General features: G+C 45.1%; 2 protein-coding genes across 2 annotated transcripts in view; both read right to left on the bottom strand.

The window, feature by feature from the left end:
* Positions 1-10,101, bottom strand: part of LOC310636861 (uncharacterized protein) — a 422,701-nt gene extending 412,600 nt beyond the window's left edge. The window contains exon 1 of the mRNA XM_083356975.1: positions 10,053-10,101. The gene's annotated coding sequence lies outside the window, so the exon portion shown is untranslated. The remainder of the gene's footprint in view (positions 1-10,052) is intronic.
* LOC310633758 (uncharacterized protein) lies at positions 4,744-8,933 on the bottom strand. Its single transcript, XM_083351631.1, has one exon. It carries the CDS (start codon positions 7,618-7,620, stop codon positions 5,494-5,496), a length of 2,127 nt encoding a protein of 708 aa, XP_083207757.1. The 5' UTR covers positions 7,621-8,933; the 3' UTR covers positions 4,744-5,493.
* Positions 10,102-20,102: the final 10,001 nt, after the last annotated feature.

The raw sequence follows: 20,102 nt of genomic DNA, 5'->3' as shown, positions 1-20,102 counted from the left end.
TTCATAATCATAGGCTCAGTGAAGAAGTGGTAAATGTGGACTACTTATTCGACTGAACTTCCTGAAAGGTCTTCAAGAGCTATTTTTTAATAGCTGGCTTACACAGTTGAACCTTGTTAATACACGTATGGGGTGCCAATAGGAAATACCATGCTTGTTAGCTATAAAGAGAAATAAAAAAATAAAAATCCCCGAGAAAAATAGTGGCAGTTTCAGTCTGATATTGTTGCTAAGAAAAGAAGCAGGTCCACAAGAGAATAATGAGAGTTGAAAGGGACCTCGGAGGTCTTCTAGTCCAATCCCATTTAAGTAGGAAACCTATATCATTCTGGACAAATGGCCATCCAATATCTTCTTAAAAACCTCCAGTGATGAAACACCCACAACATCTGGAGGCAAGCTGTTTCATAATTGTTCTCACCGATAGGAAATTTCTCCTTATTCTAGCTTGGATCTCTTTTTGATAAGTCTCATCTGTTACTTCTTGTTCTGGTCTACGACACTTTGGCGCAAAGGTCAATCCCCTCTTATATGTGACAGCCCCTCCAATTTTGAAAGAGTGCCATCATCTAAACAACTCTCCATGCAACATTTTAGTCCAACAACTGAAGCCTCTCTGCAGCCCAACCAATAAACTGGCTCTTCTGCACACCAGTCTCTGTTCCCCAAAATGCCCTGCAGGCAGTTATTGGAGGTTCCAGGCCCGTCCCTTGACCTGAAATTCTGTTCATCTTTCTGAATATTACCACAGAACCCTCTTGATCTCTTTGGAAAGCTGTTTGTAAAAAACAGTGAAAAGCTTCTTTTTCAGGGTAGATTAAAGAACTCATAAAAGAACTAACATTTAAATTGGAAAACCTCCACAGACAGGGCTGTTCACTGATATGAGCAGAGAGAAACAGGGGCGCAGCAGTCACCAGAGAGGGAATCCGGGCACGTAAGAGAGGCAGATTCAGGGGCTCCATCTCAAAGGAAGCCCACCTGGACAGGGCAGCCCATTGGCCAAGCCCACCTGGACGCCTCTCGGCTCTCCCTCACCCGCCTTCCAGACGCCATTCAGCTCTTCCTCCTCGCAGGGTCCCCGCCCTCCCCTCCAGCCTCGCTCCCTCCCAGCCCAGAGCTCCCCCCGTCCTCCCCCTCCTCCTCCTCCCCTCCAGGCACTGGCAGGCTGACCCTCCCCAGCAGCGAGAGGGGAACGTGGGAACGGGGCTGCGCCAAGAGGGGGGGCTGCGGGGCAGGAGGGGGGCTGTTCCTCTGCAGCTCTTCAGCGAGTCGCTCTGGGTCGTTCGAGGGAATTTCACGTGGCTGCGACTCGCAACCTCCTGCCAGCCTCTCCGGGGATTTTGCTTGGGAGAAGCTGGCTGGGAAAGTCACAAGCGGGGATGCGGCGACCCTCGTGAACGTGGAGCGGCTGGCAACGTCCGAACCGAGCAGCCCGACTCGCTCCCGGCTTCTCCTCCGAGCCGCCCCTCAACTCACCTGCCAGCCGCTGCTTCGACCCCGGGAAGAGCTCAAAAGCCCCGCCCCTCCCCGCAAGCCTTTTTCCTTCCCTTGAGTGACCCGGAAGAGGAAGTTGCTCTGATCTTCTCCTCGCCTCCCATCCTTTCTAGCAATGCAGTACTCGATGGCTGCAACTCCTCTCACCTGCACCACCGACGCCGTTTTCTAGTCGCAAATGCCGCCTATCTGACCGTCATCTCGCGATAGGAGGCCGAAAGTCACGCTTGTCCCGTCTCTGCCTTTGGCGTCTCTGCGAGACGTTTTCGCTGAGTGCAGAAAAGAGCAAGAAAGATATTTAGCGGACTGGGTGCTAAAACACCTTATGAGCTGGTTGGAGGAAGTGGTTATGTCTAATATAACATTCTCCAAAGCACCTGAAAGCAGGACAAGAAGCAACGGATGGAAACTAGTCAAGGAGAGAAGCAGCCTAGAACTAAGGAGAAACTTCCTGACAGTTAGAACAATTAACCAGTGGAACAACCTGCCTCCAGAGGTGGTGAATGCTCCAACACTGGAGGTTTTTAAGAAGAGACTGGACAGCCATTTGCCTGAAATGGGACAGGGTTTCCTGCCTGAGCAGGGGGTTGGACTAGATGACCTCCAAGGTCCCTTCCAACTTTATATTATTATTATTACATAGAAGGACCATGGGTGAACTGATAGCAGTCTTCTGCCAAAGGCAGAGACAGGACCAGCGTGACTTTCGGCATCCCATCGCGAAATGACGGTCGGATAGGCGGGGAACAGAGACTGGTGTGCAGAAGATTCAGATTATTGGTTGGGCTGCAGAGAGGCTTCACTTGTTCGGGCTAAAGTGCCTCATGGAGAGTTTGTGTTTAGATCAGGGGTCACCAGCAACCACGAACACGCAAAGAGCCACTTGGACCGATTCCCACAGAAAACCTGTGTCAGTGGGGGGGGGGCCTTGATTGAGTTTAATTAAAAAAAAATAAGAGGGTGCTGTGGACGCCTTCTCTCTCTCTCCCTCACCCTTCCCTACCCTTTTGGCCATGTCCACCCGGCAATAAGAGCCTTGGTGGAGCAGTGGGCTAATGCCTCCTTAAGTAACACCAGCTGCCTGCAATTAGTGCAGGTTTGCATCCCACCAGGCTCAAGGTTGACTCAGCCTTCCATCCTTCCGAGGTAGGTAAAATGAAGACCCAGATTGTTGGGGGCAATAAGCTGACTTTGTAATAATGCCGCTTGGGGTGTGTGTGAAAGCCCTAATAAGCAGGCATATACATAGAATGAAGGCTACTGCTAAGCTTGTAAGCCGCCTTGCGTCTTCGGAGAAGGGCGGGATATAAATGGAATTAAAATAAAAAAAATAAAATAGATAAGTGGGTTTTGGGTTGCAGTTTGGGCACTCGGTCTCTAAAAGTTTTCCACCACTGATACAGACTAACGACCTATTTCTGATTATCAGGTAAAATGAGGACCCAGATTGTTGGGGGCAATAAGCTGACTTTCTAATAATGCCGCTTGGGGGGGGGGCTAAAAGCCCTAATAAGCAGGCATATACATAGAATGAAGGCTGTTGCTAAACACATTGCGCTTTAGATTGTAAGCCGCCCTGAGTCTTCGGAGAAGGGCGGGATATAAATGGGATTAAAATAAATAAAATCAAATAAATCAGCAGTACTTTCTGGGTGCTTCTGTTTGCAGAAGTTGTGAAATTCCCCGGCTAGTGTACAGTTAGTCCTTGGGATACAACTGTAATGGGACCTATCAATTATGATTGGGATCCTGCTTTGCTTAACTAACCCTATCCCTGCTGTTCCTGATGCAGCTGTTAAATGAATGTGCAAATCATTAAACTACACTGGCTACTTCACTGTTAGGGGAAACTCTTGGTGGTCCTCGATTTACAACTGTAATTTAGCCTGCAATTACAGTCGTAAATCAAGAGGGTCATTAATGGGTCATCACACAATGTGCCTAATTTCATAACGTTAATACATCCCAGGTGGCCAGAAAAGCCCAACAAGAGACTCCACTTCCTCAGGGTCTTGCGGAAGAACAGGATTGAACAATGGCTAATGACCTTCTTTTACCGGTTTACTATAGAGTGTCCTCTCACCCTGTATTGTGGTTTGGTATGCTGGCCTGACAGCCGCGGATAGGAAGATACAACAGAGGCTGGAGAGGACAGCACAAGACATTGTGGCCTGTCCCCTGACACCACTGGATGACATCGCCAGGGCTCGCTGCCTTGGAAAAGTGAGGAAAATTCTCAGGGACGACTCACACCCTGGTCCGTAGCTTTTTACTCTCCTACCATTGGGTAGGAGATATAGAAGTATAGCCAGCCACACCAATAGGCTGAAGAACAGCTTCTATCCATGGGCTATCAGGCTCCTGAACGGGAAATAACTCTTATGTATGACTGACTTGCGAGGCCGGTGTGTTGTGCAATTACCTCACATGGTGTAATAAGATGGTGGGTTTGTTGTCACTGTGAGCTGTGGTGGTGGGGACACGAAGGGAGGCTCAGCCAATCTCAATGTATACATATTGTACTTTGACAATAAAGTTTCATTCATTTCATTATTAAAAACGTGAAAACTTGATTAGGAAACTACAGATTTCTGCTAAATTTAAAGATGGAAGAAGAACAAGTAAAAAACAATGATAAAATGGGCAAAAAAGCATTGAATAATGTATAGACTTGGAAGACTGGCAGAAACTATGGGATAGAAATATCAGATTGAGTAAAGCAGTCTTATATAAAGGAAATTGTATGTTTTATAGATGGCATATGACACCTAAGATTAGCAAAAATGTTTAAAAGCACTTTGAATAATTGTTGGAAATGTAAACAAAGGCCAGGTACTTACTATCCTATCTGGTGGACATGCCCTAAAGGAAAAAAAGTTTTGGGTTAAGATACATGCTTGGAAAAGATGACTAAAAGACAGATATAATTTAAGCCAGAATTGTTTTTGTTAGAAATATGAGGATCTAATTATGAGAAGGATAATGAATATTTAATATTGCATGTACTGACAGCAGCAAGAATAGCATTTGCCCAATACTGGAAAAATGAAAACTTACAAATTGAAGAAGTTTTAATTAAAAAGATCTTAGAATGTGCAGAAATTGATAGACTGATGTTAGAGATTAAAGAGAAGATTCAGTTTATTATAGAACAGGGGTGTCAAACTCAATTTCATTCAGGGCTGCATCAGCATTGCGGTTGCCCTCAAGAGGCCAGGTGGGTATGGCCAGGGTGGGTGTGGCCTACTGGGTGGGCGTGGCTAGAGTGCATATGGCCTACTGGGTGGGCATGGCCAGCTCTACATCGCTTGCATCAAGGGTGCCTATGGGGGCCTGGGCAAGAGTGGGACAGATCTGGGGGTCTCTGGTAGGAGAGTCTCTAGGTCAGGGCCAAGGCAGTGGGGGCAGGTCCCTCACTGTTTCCAAGATGGCTTCACGGGCCACATGTAACCACTTCACGGGCTGGATCCGGCCCCCAGGCCTTGTGTTTGACATATCTCCTATAGAACATGGGATAATTTTTACCAATGGTTACGAAAACGAACTAGTGAGACATGAATGTGATATGTTACTTTGAATATATATTAGAAAGAATGACATGTATTAACTGATACTGTTTTTGATTATCGTTTATTACACTCTCTACAGTTATCTATTACTATATTAACTATTGTTAATTCAACCTATCTACCTGGACTATAGCCTGTTTGCTAAAGAATGAAAATGTTATTGGGGGACAACCCCAGTGTTGATCCCAACCCTGTCCTGATCCCAACCCCAATCCTGATCCCTACCCCACCCTAAACGCTAATCCCTAACCCAATCCTATTTTACCCCTAACCCTATAAAATTCAATAAAATCCTGTAAAAAAAAGATGATTTACACCTGAAGAATCATTCGCAGATTGGACATTTCAAATGTTAACTCCTCTGTGTGATATATGATGTATAGGATTAGACCTAATACTGAAATCTTTTTCCAAAATCTGGACGCTTTTACAATTTCGCTCCTGTATGTGTCCTCTGGTGTGTCACCAGACTGAAATTGTGGCTGTAACATTTCCCACAATCCGGACATTCAAAGGCTTTCTCTCCTGTGTGAATCCTCTGATGTGTCACCGGGTGGGAAATCTGTCGGAAACTTTTCCCACAAACTGGACACTCATGTGGTTTCTCTCCTGTGTGAGTTCTCTGGTGTGTGACCAGGTGGGAAATCTGACTGAAACTTTTCCCACAATCAGGACATTCAAAGGTTTTGTCTCCTGTGTGAGTCCTCTGGTGTATCACCAGGCTGGAATTGTGGCTGTAACATTTCCCACAATCTGAACATTCAAAGAGTTTCTCTCCTGTGTGAGACCTTTGATGTGACATCAGGTTGAAATTCCGAGTGAAAGATTTCCCACAATCAGGACATTCAAAGGGTTTCTCTCCTGTGTGAGTCATCTGGTGAATCACAAGGCTAGAATTGTGACCGAAACTTTTCCCACAAACTGGACATTCATATGGTTTCTCGCCTGTGTGAGTCCTTTGGTGAATCACAAGGATGGAATTCTGACTGAAATGTTTCCCACAATCAGGACATTCAAAGGGTTTCTCTCCTGTGTGAGTCCTCTGATGTGTCACCAGGTGCGAACTGCAGCTGAAACGTTTTCCACAATCAGGGCATTCAAAGGGTTTCTCTCCTGTGTGAGTCCTCTGATGTGTCACCAGGTGTGAACTGCAGCTGAAACGTTTTCCACAAACAGGACATTCAAAGGGTTTCTCTCCTGTGTGAATCCTCTGATGTGTCACTAGCTCATAATTACTGTTGAAACTTTTCCCACAATCTGAACATACAAAGGGTTTCTTTCCTGTGTGAGTCCTCTGATGTATCACCAGGTTGGAATTCTGACTGAAACTTTTCCCACAATCAGGACATTCAAAGGGTTTCTCTCCTGTGTGAGTCCTCTGGTGTATCACCAGGTTGGAATTCTGACTGAAACTTTTCCCACAATCAGGGCATTCAAAGGGTTTCTCTCCTGTGTGAGTCCTCTGATGTGTCACCAGGTGCGAACTGCAGCTGAAACGTTTTCCACAAACAGGACATTCAAAGGGTTTCTCTCCTGTGTGAATCCTCTGATGTGTCACTAGCTCATAATTACTGTTGAAACTTTTCCCACAATCTGAACATACAAAGGGTTTCTTTCCTGTGTGAGTCCTCTGATGTATCACCAGGTTGGAATTCTGACTGAAACTTTTCCCACAATCAGGACATTCAAAGGGTTTCTCTCCTGTGTGAGTCCTCTGGTGTATCACCAGGTTGGAATTCTGACTGAAACTTTTCCCACAATCAGGGCATTCAAAGGGTTTCTCTCCTGTGTGAGTCCTCTGATGTGTCACCAGGTGCGAACTGCAGCTGAAACGTTTTCCACAAACAGGACATTCAAAGGGTTTCTCTCCTGTGTGAATCCTCTGATGTGTCACTAGCTCATAATTACTGTTGAAACTTTTCCCACAATCTGAACATACAAAGGGTTTCTTTCCTGTGTGAGTCCTCTGATGTATCACCAGGTTGGAATTCTGACTGAAACTTTTCCCACAATCAGGACATTCAAAGGGTTTCTCTCCTGTGTGAGTCCTCTGGTGTATCACCAGGTTGGAATTCTGACTGAAACTTTTCCCACAATCAGGACATTCAAAGGGTTTCTCTCCTGTATGTGTCCTTCGGTGTATCACCAGGCTGGAACTGTAGCTGTAACATTTCCCACAATCCGGACATTCAAAGGGTTTCTCGCCTGTGTGAATCCTCTGGTGTATCACCAGGCTGGATTTCTGCCTGAAACTTTTTCCACATTCAGGACATTCAAAGGGTTTCTCTCCTGTGTGAGTCCTCTGGTGTATCACCAAGTGGGAATTTTGACGGTACTTTTTCCCACATTCAGAACACTCAAAGGGTTTCTCTCCTGTGTAAGTCCTCTGGTGGTTTACTAGGTCTGAATTTCTAATAAAACCTTTCCCACAAACAGGACACTCATAGAGTTTCTCTCTTGTGTGATTCCTCTGGTGTCTCACAAGGTGGGAATTTGTAATGAAACTTTTCCCACACTCAGGACATTCAAAGGGTTTTTCTCCGGTGTGAGTCATCTGGTGTTTCTCCAGGTAGTAATTTACAGCAAAACATTTCTCACAAACTGGACACTCCTATGGTTTCTCTCCCGTGTCAATTTGTTTGGTAAAGCATTTACCGCATTGGGAGCACTTGTAGGTCATCTGTTCTGTATGGATCCTTTTATGAACCACAAGGGAGATATTCTGACCAAAGATTTTGTTACATTAGTAGCACTTGTATGCCTTTTTTCCAATTTGGATCCTCTTCTACGTAATCACCTATGCTTTTGCAATCTGTGCTTTATACCACAATAGTGAGATCTGTGGAGCTCTTCCACCAATGATATGCTGGAGGAAGTCAAAAATGTGTGTGGTCCCTTGTTTAGTGGTGCTTTGATTTCACCGTTTTCTTCCTTCCATTGGGAATTCTACGTTACTGTCTGCCCTATTTGAGTGTCCAATTGACCTTTTCTTCCCCATTGACTTCCAGATATTTCCCACTTTTTCTAAATGGAAAAATGATCCTCTTTGCCTTGTCATGTAACCTATGCTTGTGTTCCACATACTCCACTATTTCCAGCTTGAAATCTTTTCTTGATTTACTCTTGCCTTTCGCCTGCTGGGATGGGAGAATTGTGTAATTTTCTGAAGGAAATGGAAAATATTTTGATTTCTGGCTTGATATGTTTTCCTTTTCAAAACTTATTCTCACTTCTCCAGAGTGCTCTTATTGCCATCCTCTTTGTCTGTAAGATTTCAAGAAAAGTGTAGGTTTAATTGTTGACACAATGCTTGCAGATGTGAAAAAAGGAAAAAAAAACATACATTTAAAAAGCAAACATGCCACAATGCTAACCTCTTATATTAATTATGATTCATCAGACATTCCAGAGATCCAACTTCAAATATCCATTCAATCATGAAATTCCCTTGACTTGCATCAGTCATAAACGGTAAGCACTGCTATGGGTTATCATAAAATATATCTGGAAGTCTGGCGGATAGATTATACAACTGCAGATATATGGAAAGAGTAATAAAAATACATATACCTATATCTATGTGGAAAATTCATGTTTTCAGCCTGAAGAAAAAAGATTACTGTCAAACCTTCTGAGCTAATTTTTAGAGGTGTGGGGGCTTTAATTGATAAAATGATGTCTAAAGCCTCTGCAAGATTTGCACATGGAACTCCTGGGTTGCAAATAAGGGCAAAAACTACTCTTCACAATCCCTCAGCTGACATCCCAATTGAAGTACCCCTCACTTAATGACTGCAATTGGGATTGGCATGTTGGCTATTAAGCAGCCCGATCATTAAGCATGACATTGGCATGATAGTGCCAACTTACAACTACTCCTCTGGACATGTTAAGCAAATCACCATGGGTTGTTAAAGGCAATTTCACATGACTGTAGCTTGCAATTTCCTGCCGGTATACCCATTGATTTTGCTTGTCACAAGATAGCTGGGAAATCACAGATGGGTATTATGAATGTGGGATATTGCAGCCAAAATAAACATGCAACTATTGGCAGCATCCGAATTGGTGCAACTCCCTTTTCCTGCATTTTCACATTTACAAACTGAGAACAAATGGTAAATGAGGACTACTTATATAACTGAACATCCTGAAAGGACTTCAATAGCTATTTTTTAAAAAGTGCTGGCTTAAGAACAGTTGAACCTCGTTAATACACACATGGGGTGCCAATACGAAATACAGTGCTTGTGAGCTACAAATGGAATTTAAAAAAATAAATAAAAATCCCAGAAAAAAAATAGTGGCAGATTCAATCTGACAATGTTGCCAAGAAAACAGCAGGTCCACAAGAGAATAATGAGAGTTGAAAGGGACCTCGGACGTCTTCTAGTCCAATCTCTTGCTTAGGCAGGAAACCTATATCATTCTGGACAAATGGCTGTCCAATGTCTTCTTAAAAACCTCCAGTGATGAAACACCCACAACGTCTGGAGGCAAAATGTTTCATTAATTGTTCTCACTGACAGAAACTTTCTCCTAATTCTAGCTTGGATCTCTTTTTGATAAGTCTCCCTCTGTTGCTTCTTGATCTGGTCTACCACACTTTGGCAGACGGGTCAATCCCCTCTTCTATGTGACACTCCCTCCAATTTTGAAAGAGTGCCATCATTTAAACACAAACTCTCCATGCGGCATTTTAGTCCAACAACTGAAGCCTCTCTGCAGCCCAACCAATAAACTGGCTCTTCTGCACACCAGTCTCTGTTCCCCCAAATGCCCTGCAGGCAGTTATTGGAGCTCCCAGGCCTGTCCCTTGACCGGAAATTCTGTTATCTTTCTGAATATTATCACAGAACCCCGTGATCTCTTTGGAAAGCTGTTTCTAAAAAAAACAGTGCAGAGCTTTTTCTTTTAGTGTAGATTATGCAGCCCATAAAAGAATTACAATTAATACTGAAAACCTCCGTGGTGCTGCTCCCTTACATGGGCAGAGAGAAACAGGGAAGCAGCAGTCACCAGAGAGGGAATCTGGGCACCTAAGAGAGGCAGATTCAGGGGCTCCATCTCAAAGGAAGCCCACCTGGACAGGCCTGTCCCTTGACCGGAAATTCTGTTATCTTTCTGAATATTATCACAGAACCCTCTTGATCTCTTTGGAAAGCTATTTGTAAAAAACAGTGAAAAGCTTCTTTTTCAGGGTAGATTAAACAACTCATAAAAGAACTAACATTTAAATTGGAAAACCTCCACAGACAGGGCTGTTCACTGATATGAGCAGAGAGAAACAGGGACGCAGCAGTCACCAGAGAGGGAATCCGGGCAAGTAAGAGAGGCAGATTCAGGGGCTCCATCTCAAAGGAAGCCCACCTGGACAGGGCAGCCCATCGGCCAAGCCCACCTGGACGCCTCTCGGCTCTCCCTCACCCGCCTTCCAGACGCCATTCAGCTCTTCCTCCTCGCAGGGTCCCCGCCCTCCCCTCCAGCCTCGCTCCCTCCCAGCCCAGAGCTCCCCCCGTCCTCCCCCTCCTCCTCCTCCCCTCCAGGCACTGGCAGGCTGACCCTCCCCAGCAGCGAGAGGGGAACGTGGGAACGGGGCTGCGCCAAGAGGGGGGGCTGCGGGGCAGGAGGGGGGCTGTTCCTCTGCAGCTCTTCAGCGAGTCGCTCTGGGTCGTTCGAGGGAATTTCACGTGGCTGCGACTCGCAACCTCCTGCCAGCCTCTCCGGGGATTTTGCTTGGGAGAAGCTGGCTGGGAAAGTCACAAGCGGGGATGCGGCGACCCTCGTGAACGTGGAGCGGCTGGCAACGTCCGAACCGAGCAGCCCGACTCGCTCCCGGCTTCTCCTCCGAGCCGCCCCTCAACTCACCTGCCAGCCGCTGCTTCGACCCCGGGAAGAGCTCAAAAGCCCCGCCCCCCGCACGCCTCCTTCCTCCCCTTGAGTGACCCGGAAGAGGAGGTTGCTGCCTAGTGGCGGCATAGGAACAAGCGTGACTTTCGGCCTCCTATCGCGAGATGTCGGTCAGATAGGCGGCATCTTCGACTAGAAACCGGAATCTGTGGTGGAGGTGAGAGGAGTTGCAATCATAGAGTACTGCATTGCTAGAAAGGATGAGAGGCGGGGAGAAGATCAGAGCAACTTTCTTTTCCGGGTCACTCAAGGGAAGGAAGTAGGCGTCGGGGGGGGCTTTCTTACCATTCTTACGGCGGCGCTGCGGAGATTCCCCTCGCGGGGAGGGTCGCTGAAAGGGCGACAGGTGGGCGAGGAGGCTCCGAGAGGGGGAGGGCAATCAGGAGGGGGGAATCCCCGGGGGTGGGGAAGGGGAGGGGGGATTCCTGGAAGAGCCAGGTGGGTTTCCCCCAGTTGCGCCCCCTCCCCTTCCGAGTCTCCGCCTTTCCTCGCGGGCTTTTCTGCTCCGTGGGAAGCGCTGCGCCTTCGCTTCTCCTCCTCCTGGGTTGCGGCTTCCGCGAACGGCTCTCCGATCCCCTCCAGGTCCTTCCCCCGAGCCCCCCTCCTGCCCCGCAGCCCCCCCTCTTGGCGCAGCCCGGCTCCCCGCCTGGGGGCTCCCGGGGATTCCCGGAAGGTTGGGCACCCCCGTTCCCACGTTCCCCTCTCGCTGCTGGGGAGGGTCAGCCTGCCAGTGCCTGGAGGGGAGGAGGAGGAGGGGGAGGACGGGAGGAGCTCTGGGCTGGGAGGGAGCGAGGCTGGAGGGGAGGGCGGGGACCCTGCGAGGAGGAGCTGAATGGCGTCTGGAAGGCGGGTGAGGGAGAGCCGAGAGGCGTCCAGGTGGGCTTGGCCAATGGGCTGCCCTGTCCAGGTGGGCTTCCTTTGAGATGGAGCCCCTGAATCTGCCTCTCTTACTTGCCCGGATTCCCTCTCTGGTGACTGCTGCTTCCCTGTTTCTCTCTGCCCATGTAAGGGAGCAGCACCACGGAGGTTTTCAGTATTAATTGTAATTCTTTTATGGGCTGCATAATCTACACTAAAAGAAAAAGCTCTGCACTGTTTTTTTAGAAACAGCTTTCCAAAGAGATCAAGGTGGTTCTGTGATAATATTCAGAAAGATAACAGAATTTCCGGTCAAGGGACAGGCCTGGGATCTCCAATAACTGCCTGCAGGGCATTTGGGGGAACAGAGACTGGTGTTTAGAAGAGCCAGATTATTGGTTGGGCTGCAGCGGCTTCAGCTATTGGACTAAAATGCCGCTTGGAGAATTTGTGTTTGGGTGATGGCACTCTTTCTAAATTGGAGGGATTGTCACATAGAAGAGGGGATTGACCTGTGTGCCAAAGTGTTGTAGACCAGGACAAGAAGTAACAGATGGAGGTTTATCAAAAAGAGATCCAAGGTAGAATTCGGAGAAAGTTCCTGTCAGTGAGAACAATTAATGAAACAGCTTGACTCTAGACGTTGTGGATGTTTCATCATTGGATGTTTTTAAGAAGAGACTGGACAGCCATTTGTCCAGAATGATATAGGTTTCCTACCTAAGCAGGGGATTGGACTAGAAGACCTCCAAGGTCCCTTTCAACTCTTATTATTCATTTCTGGACCTGCTGTTTTCTTGGCAACAATGTCAGACTGAAACTGCCACTATTTTTCCTGGGATTTTTATTTTTTTACTTCTCTTTATAGCTAACAAGCAAGGTATTTACTATTGGCATCTCATATGTGTATTAATGAGGTTCAACTGTGCTTAAGCCAGCACTTCTTAAAAATAGCTATGGAAGTCCTTTCAGGATGTTCAGTTGTATAAGTAGTCCTTATTTTCCATTTGTTCATTGAGTCTGTGATTGTGAAAGCGTAGGAAAAGGGAGTTGCAGCAATTTGGATGCTGCCAATTGTTGCACATTTATGGTGTCTGCAGTATCCCACATTCACGATCCCCATCTGTGACCTTCCCAGCTAGCTTCTGACAAGCAAAATCAATATGGTATACTGGCAGGAAATTGCAAGCCACAGTTCTGTGAAATTGCCTTTAACAACCCATGGTGATTTGCTTAACTTCAGAGGAAGAGATGTAAGTTGGCACTATCATGCCAATGTCATGCTTAATGATCGGGCTGCTTAATAGCCAAGATGCCAATCCCAATTACAGTAATTAAGTGAGGAGTACTTCAACTGTGATGTCAGCAGAGGAATTATGGAGAGTAGTTTTTGCCCTTACTTGTACACAAGGACTTCCATGTGGAAATCTTGCAGAGGCTTTAGGCATCATTTGATCAGTTAAAGCTCCCACACCTCTAAAAATTAGCTCAGAAGGTTTGACATCAATCTCTCTTTTTCAGTCTGAAAACAATGAATTTTTCACAGAGATATAATTATAGGTGTGCATATTTATATTACCCTTTCCATATATCTGGAATTGTATAATGTATACCCCAGACATCCAGATATATTTTATGATAACCCACAGCAGCACTTACCGTTTATGATTGAGTGGATATTTGAAGTTGGATCTCTGGGATGTCTGATGAATTGTAATTAATATAAGAGGTTAGCATTGTGGCATGTTTGCTTTTTAAATGTAATTTATATTTTTCCTTTTTTTCACATCTGCCACCATTGTATAAATACAGTTACCTGTTTCTTTGAATCTTATAGACAAAGAGGATGGCAATAAGAGCACTCTGGAGAAGTGAGAATAATTTTTGAAAAGGAAAGCAAATCAAGCCAGGAATAAAAATATTTTCCATTTTCTTCAGAAAATTACACAGCAGGAGAAAGGCAAGAGAAAAATCAAGAAGAGATTTCAAGCTGTAAATAGTAGAGTATGTGGAACAAAAGGATACATTACATGAAGGGGATCATTTTTCTGTTCAGAAAAAGAGGGAAATATCTTGAAGTCAGTGGGGAACAAAAGTCAATTGGACACTCAAATGCTACTAATGTAACAAAATCTTTGGTCAGAATTTCTCCCTTGAGGTTCATAAAAGTATCCGCACAGGACAATGCCCTATAAGTGCTCCCAGTGTGGTAAATGCTTTACCAAACAGTAATTCACACAAGAGAGAAATCATATGAGTGTCCAGTTTGTGGGAAAATTTCGTTACAAATTCTGACCTGGGGAAACACCAGATGACTCACACAAGAGAAAAACTATTTCAATGTCCTGCATGTGGGAAATGTTTCAGTCAGAATTCCAACCTGGTGGCACACCAGAGGATTCACACAGGAGAGAAACCCTATGAATGTCCAGATTGTGGGAAAAGTTTCAGTCAGAATTCCCACCTGGTGACACACCAGAGGATTCACACAGGAGAGAAACCCTTTGAATGTCCCGAGTGTGGGAAAAGTTTCAGTCAGATTTCTAACCTGGTGTCACACCAGAGGATTCACACAGGAGAGAAACACTTTGAATGTCCTGATTGTGGGAAATGTTTCACTGCAAATTCCAACCTTGTGAAACACCAGAGGACTCACACAGGAGAGAAACCCTTTGAATGTCCTGATTGTGGGAAATGTTTCACTCAGAATTCCTACCTGGTGACACACCAGAGGACTCACATAGGAGAGAATCCCTTTGAATGTCTGGATTGTGGGAAACGTTTCAGTCAGAATTCCCACCTGGTGATACACCAGAGGACTCACACAGGAGAGAAACTGTTGGAATGTTCAGATTGTGGGAAATCTTTTATACACAATTCCAGCCTGGTGATACACCAGAGGACTCACACAGGAGAGAAACCCTTTGAATGCCCTGATTGTGGGAAATGTTTCACTGCAAATTCCAAACTTATGAAACACCAGAGGACTCACACAGGAGAGAAACCCTTTGAATGTCCTGATTGTGGGAAACGTTTCAGTCAGAATTCCCACTTGGTGATACACCAGAGGACTCACACAGGAGAGAAACCCTTTGAATGTCCTGATTGTGGGAAACGTTTCAGTCAGAATTCCCACCTGGTGATACACCAGAGGACTCACACAGGAGAGAAACTGTTTGAATGTTCAGATTGTGGGAAATCTTTTATATACAATTCCAGCCTGCAGATGCACCAGAGGACTCACACAGGAGAGAAACCCTTTGAATGTCCTGATTGTGGGAAATGTTTCACTACAAATTCCAACCTTGTGAAACACCAGAGGACTCACACAGGAGAGAAACCCTTTGAATGTCCTGATTGTGGGAAATGTTTCACTGCAAATTCCAACCTTGTAAAACACCAGAGGACTCACATAGGAGAGAAAACCTTTGAATGTCCAGTTTGTGGGGAAAGTTTCAGTCAGAATTCCTACCTGGTGACACACCAGAGGACTCACACAGGAGAGAAACCCTTTGAATGTCCAGTTTGTGGTGAAAGTTTCAGTCAGACTTCCCACCTGGTGACACACCAGAGGACTCACACAGAAAGAGAAACCCTTTGAATGTCCAGATTGTGGGAAATGTTACAGCCACAGTTCCTATCTGGTGAAACACTAGAGGACTCACACAGGAGAGAAACCCTTTTAATGTCCAGATTGTGGGAAATGTTACAGCCACAGTTCCAGTCTGGTCACACATCAGAGGACACATACAGGAGAGAAACCATAAAAGCGTCCAGATTTTGGAAAAGATTTCAGTATTAGGTCTAACCTTATACATCATGTATCACACAGGAGAGAAATATTTGAAATGTCCAATCTGTGAATGATTCTTCAGGTGTAAATGATATCTCTCTTTTTTAAAATGGATTTTATTGAATTTCATAGGGTTAGGGGTAAAATAGGATTGGGTTACGGATTAGGGTTTAGGGTGGGGTTGGGATCAGGATTGGATTTGGGATTAGGACAGGGTTGGGATCAACATTGGGATTGTCCCCCAATAACACTTTCATTCTTAGTAAACAGGCTATTGTCTGGCTACATATGTTCAATTAACAATAGTTAACATAGTAATAGATAACTAGAGAATGTAATGAACGATAATAAAAAAAGTATCAGTTAATGCATGTCATTCTTATTAATATATATTCAAAAAACCATCACGTTCATTTCTCACTAGTTTGTTTTCCTAACCATTGGTAAAAATTATCCCATGTTCTATAATAAACTGAATCTTTTCTTTAATCTTTGGCTTAAATTCTATCTGTCTTTTAGTCATCTTTTCCAACCATTTTTCTTAACCCAAAACCTTTTTGCTTTAGGGCATGTTCACCAGATATTATAGTAAGTACCTGGCCTTTGTTTACATTTTCAACAATTATTTGAAGTATTTGTAAACATTTTCGGTAATTTTACTGGTGTCATATGCCACCTACTGTATAAAACATTTTATACAAGTTTTCTTTATATGAGACTGCTTTAGTCAATCTGATATTTCTGTCCCATAAGTTTCTCCCAGTCTTCCAAGTCTATACAATATCCAAACTTTTTGCCCATGTTATCATTGTTTCTTTTATTTGTTCTTCTTCCATCTTTAAATTTAGCAGGAATCTGTAGAGTTTCTTAATCAAGTTTTCATTATTATTTTTAATAATGTTTGATCAAATTCTGTTCCTTAAGGAATCCTGTTGTCTTTAGATCTTTTTCATATCTCGTTTGAATTTGCAAGTATGGCCACCATCCTAAATCAATACCTTGTCATTGTAAATCTTGTGTATCTCAATTTCCCTTCGTTATCGAAGATATCTTTATAAGTCACGACTCTTGTCATAGTTAATTAAATTTTTGTAAGCAAAAGCTTCCATTATTGAAAGCCATTTAGGTAGTTTGGTGTAATTTTTCTTCTTTATTCTTTCCCACTCTAATAAAAGAAGTACATTCCTGATAAGATGGCTTTGGAAATATCTGTGTGTTTTACTCTTTCCGTACCATAGGAAGGCATGCCAACCAATTTGTAAGACATGTCGCTCAAGGTACAATTGTCTTTAATTTCTGAGCGTTATCCATTCTTTAAGCCGTGGTAATATAATCGCCTGGTGTGCCAGTTGCGACCCTATCTGGACCGAGATGCCCTACGCACAGTCACTCATGCGCTCGTGACCTCCCATTTAGACTACTGCAATGCTCTTTACATGGGGCTGCCCTTGAGGACCACTTGGAGGCTTCAGCTGGTGCAGAATGCGGCCGTGCGAGTTGTGATGGGGGTTTCCCGATACTCCCATGTAACACCTCTACTCCGTGAGCTGCATTGGCTCCCGGTTGCCCTCCGGGTGAGATTCAGGGTGCTGGTGATAACCTATAAAGCCCTAAATGGCTTGGGTCCGAGATATCTGAGGGAACACCTGCTGCATCAGACTTTTCTGTTTATCTGTTAAGTTCTTTGTTAATACTTTAGTCTTCTCTCTCTATTTATTTTCAAGCTTGCCACTTCTCCAAACTTTTCTATTGTCTCCCAAGAATTTAGTAGTTGTTTTAAGTGGCTCCTCCAAGACACAAACCAAATCATTCGCAAAGGCTTGTAATTTATATTCTTGATCTTTTATCTTCAATCCTTTGATTTCTATATCCTGTCTTACAGTATATTTCTAGTCAATATTTCCAATGTTAGTATAAATAGCAACAGGGATAATGGACATATCTCAATGTCAAACCTTTCTGTATAATCTCCATTTAAAATTAGCCGTTTATGGTAGACTGTTTGAATTGCATTTATAAAGTTTTTTCCAAAGTCTATTTCTACCTATTGCTGGAATAAATTGCCAGTTTAGATTATCAAAAGCTTTTTGCACATCAAGAAATATTAATGCCATTTGTTTCCTTGGGTGGTTTTCATAATACTCTAAAACATCCAAAATCATTCTTAAGTTATTTTTTATCTGTCTTTTAGGTAGTATTCTGACTCTGTTGTTTAATGATGTATCCCCTTGCTGAAACCCCTGTGCCTGGCCTGTATAAGTGGATACTATCACTGCTAACAGGAAGCCGAGCCTGCAGGTGGTCTACCAGGCCGTGCAGGCGCTCTACCATGACCTGGACCCCAGTGGCAAGGAGTGCTCCAACCTCTGGCTCAGGGAGCTGCAGCGCTTGGTGAGGGCGTCCGGGCCGGGCCCAGGCGGCCTCTGTGGCCTTGCTTGGTGGGTTGGGGGGGAGCCTGACCTGAGCTCCTTCCGCCCCGGGGAGGGGAGCTGGGCGGGGGTCGTTTGGGGTGGGGGCTGCTGCCCGAGAGGATCGGGGGTGGGGGTGGGAGGGGGTCGCCTGCTGCAGGGGGAGCCTCGAGGCCTCCCCTGCACATTTGGGGAGGGTCTCCCTCTCCTGCCCTATTGAATGCAGAGGAGGAGGCCCCAGGGGTCCCTCTGCGGCGGGCAGCCCCCTCCCGCCTCCAGGTGCCAATCTTCTCGAAGAGAGGCCCCCCTCTGAAAGGGCAGGGGGGAGCCTCGAGGCCTCCCCTGCACATTTGGCGAGGGTCTCCCTCTCCTGCCCTATTGAATGCAGAGGAGGAGGCCCCAGGGGTCCCTTTGCGGCAGGCGCCCCCCCTCCTTTTCCCCAGAATTCCTGAGCCAGCCATGCTGAGGAGAAATAGAGAAGTTTCCATGCTGAGTTATGCTGGCTCAGGAATTCTGGGAGTTGAAGTCCACGAGTCATAAAAGAACCAAGGTTGCCTACCCCTGGACTAGACACTGACTTATCTGAAATTGTATAGGTCAGTGGTGGCGAACCTTTTAAAGACCGAGTACTCCCATATTACACCACTCCTGCGTGAGCTGCATTGGTTACTGGTTCTCCTCCGGGTGAGATTAAGAAAAACCAATATCACAGTAGTCCAAGTCTATGCCCCAACTACCGGTGCTGAAGAGGATGAAATTGACCAGTTCTATGAAGCCCTACAGCACCTTATAGAACTAACACCAAAAAATGATGTCCTTATCATCATGGGGGATTGGAATGCTAAAGTAGGAAGCCAAAAGATAACCAGAATAACAGGCAAGTTTGGCCTTGGAGTACAAAATGAAGCAGGGCACAGGCTGATAGAATTTTGTCAAGAGAATACGATGGTCATAGCAAACACTCTTTTCCAACAACCCAAGAGACGGCTCTACACGTGGACATCACCAGACGGTCAACACAGAAATCAGATTGACTATGTGCTCTGCAGCCAAAGATGGAGAAGCTCTATACAGTCAGTAAAAACAAGACCAGGAGCTGACTGGCTGAGACCATGAGCTTCTCATTGCAAAGTTTAGGCTTAAACTGAAGAAAGTAGGGAAAAGCGCTAGGCCAGTCAGGTATGAATTAAATCATATCCCTGTTGAATATACAGTAGAGGTGACAAATAGATTTAAGGAATTAGATCTGATAGACAGAGTGCCTGAAGAACTATGGACAGAGGTTCCCAACATTGTACAAGAGGTAGCAACCAAAACCATCCCAAAGAAAAAGAAATGCAAGAAAGCAAAATGGCTGTCTGAGGAAGCTTTGCCAATAGCTGAGGAAAGGAGGGAAGCGAAAGGCAAGGGAGAAAAAGAAAGATACGCCCAATTGAATGCAGAATTCCAGAGAATAGCTAGAAGAGATAAGAATGCCTTCTTAAATGAACAGTGCAAAGAAATAGAAGAAAACAATAGAATAGGGAGGACCGGAGATTTTTTCAAGAAAATAAAATAAACTAACTGCAACCTAAAACCCACTTTATACATCGTCTGGTGCCGGGTGGGTGTGGCCCACTGAGTGGGTGTGGCTATGGTAGGGGGGGCTCCGATGAGGATGTAGAAAAGGCTTTAAGCAAGCTTAGCAACCAGAGTGAAGATCCCCCCAAAACAAACGTGCTTTGTGGGTAACCTCAAAGACCAAAACCTCTTGCAATCACCCAGCAAGCAGATGGGAGGGGAATAAAAATGAAACAGCCCCCCACACCCCCAGCCAATCCTCAACAGAAATGCTATCAACAACAAAAGCCCTGGACAGGAGGAAGAGTGTAGGCACGCCAGCATCTTGCTCAGCAGATGGCTTGGGGGGGGGGAAGGGGGCACCTACACCCCCTCCGAAACACTGCCCTCTCTCAAAAGCAAGATGAAAACTCCCAAAAGCGACAAGGAAAACAAGTTAAAACAGAAGAGTGTCTCCCAATGGTTTTCTTCCCCACTTCCTTCTAGCTGCAGTTTCAATATGTCTTT

Source organism: Vipera ursinii (genome assembly GCF_947247035.1).
Source record: "Vipera ursinii genome assembly, chromosome: 2".
Lineage (NCBI taxonomy): Eukaryota > Metazoa > Chordata > Lepidosauria > Squamata > Viperidae > Vipera > Vipera ursinii.
The sequence above is the reverse complement of the archived record's forward strand: the minus strand, read 5'-3'. Positions and strand labels throughout refer to the sequence as shown.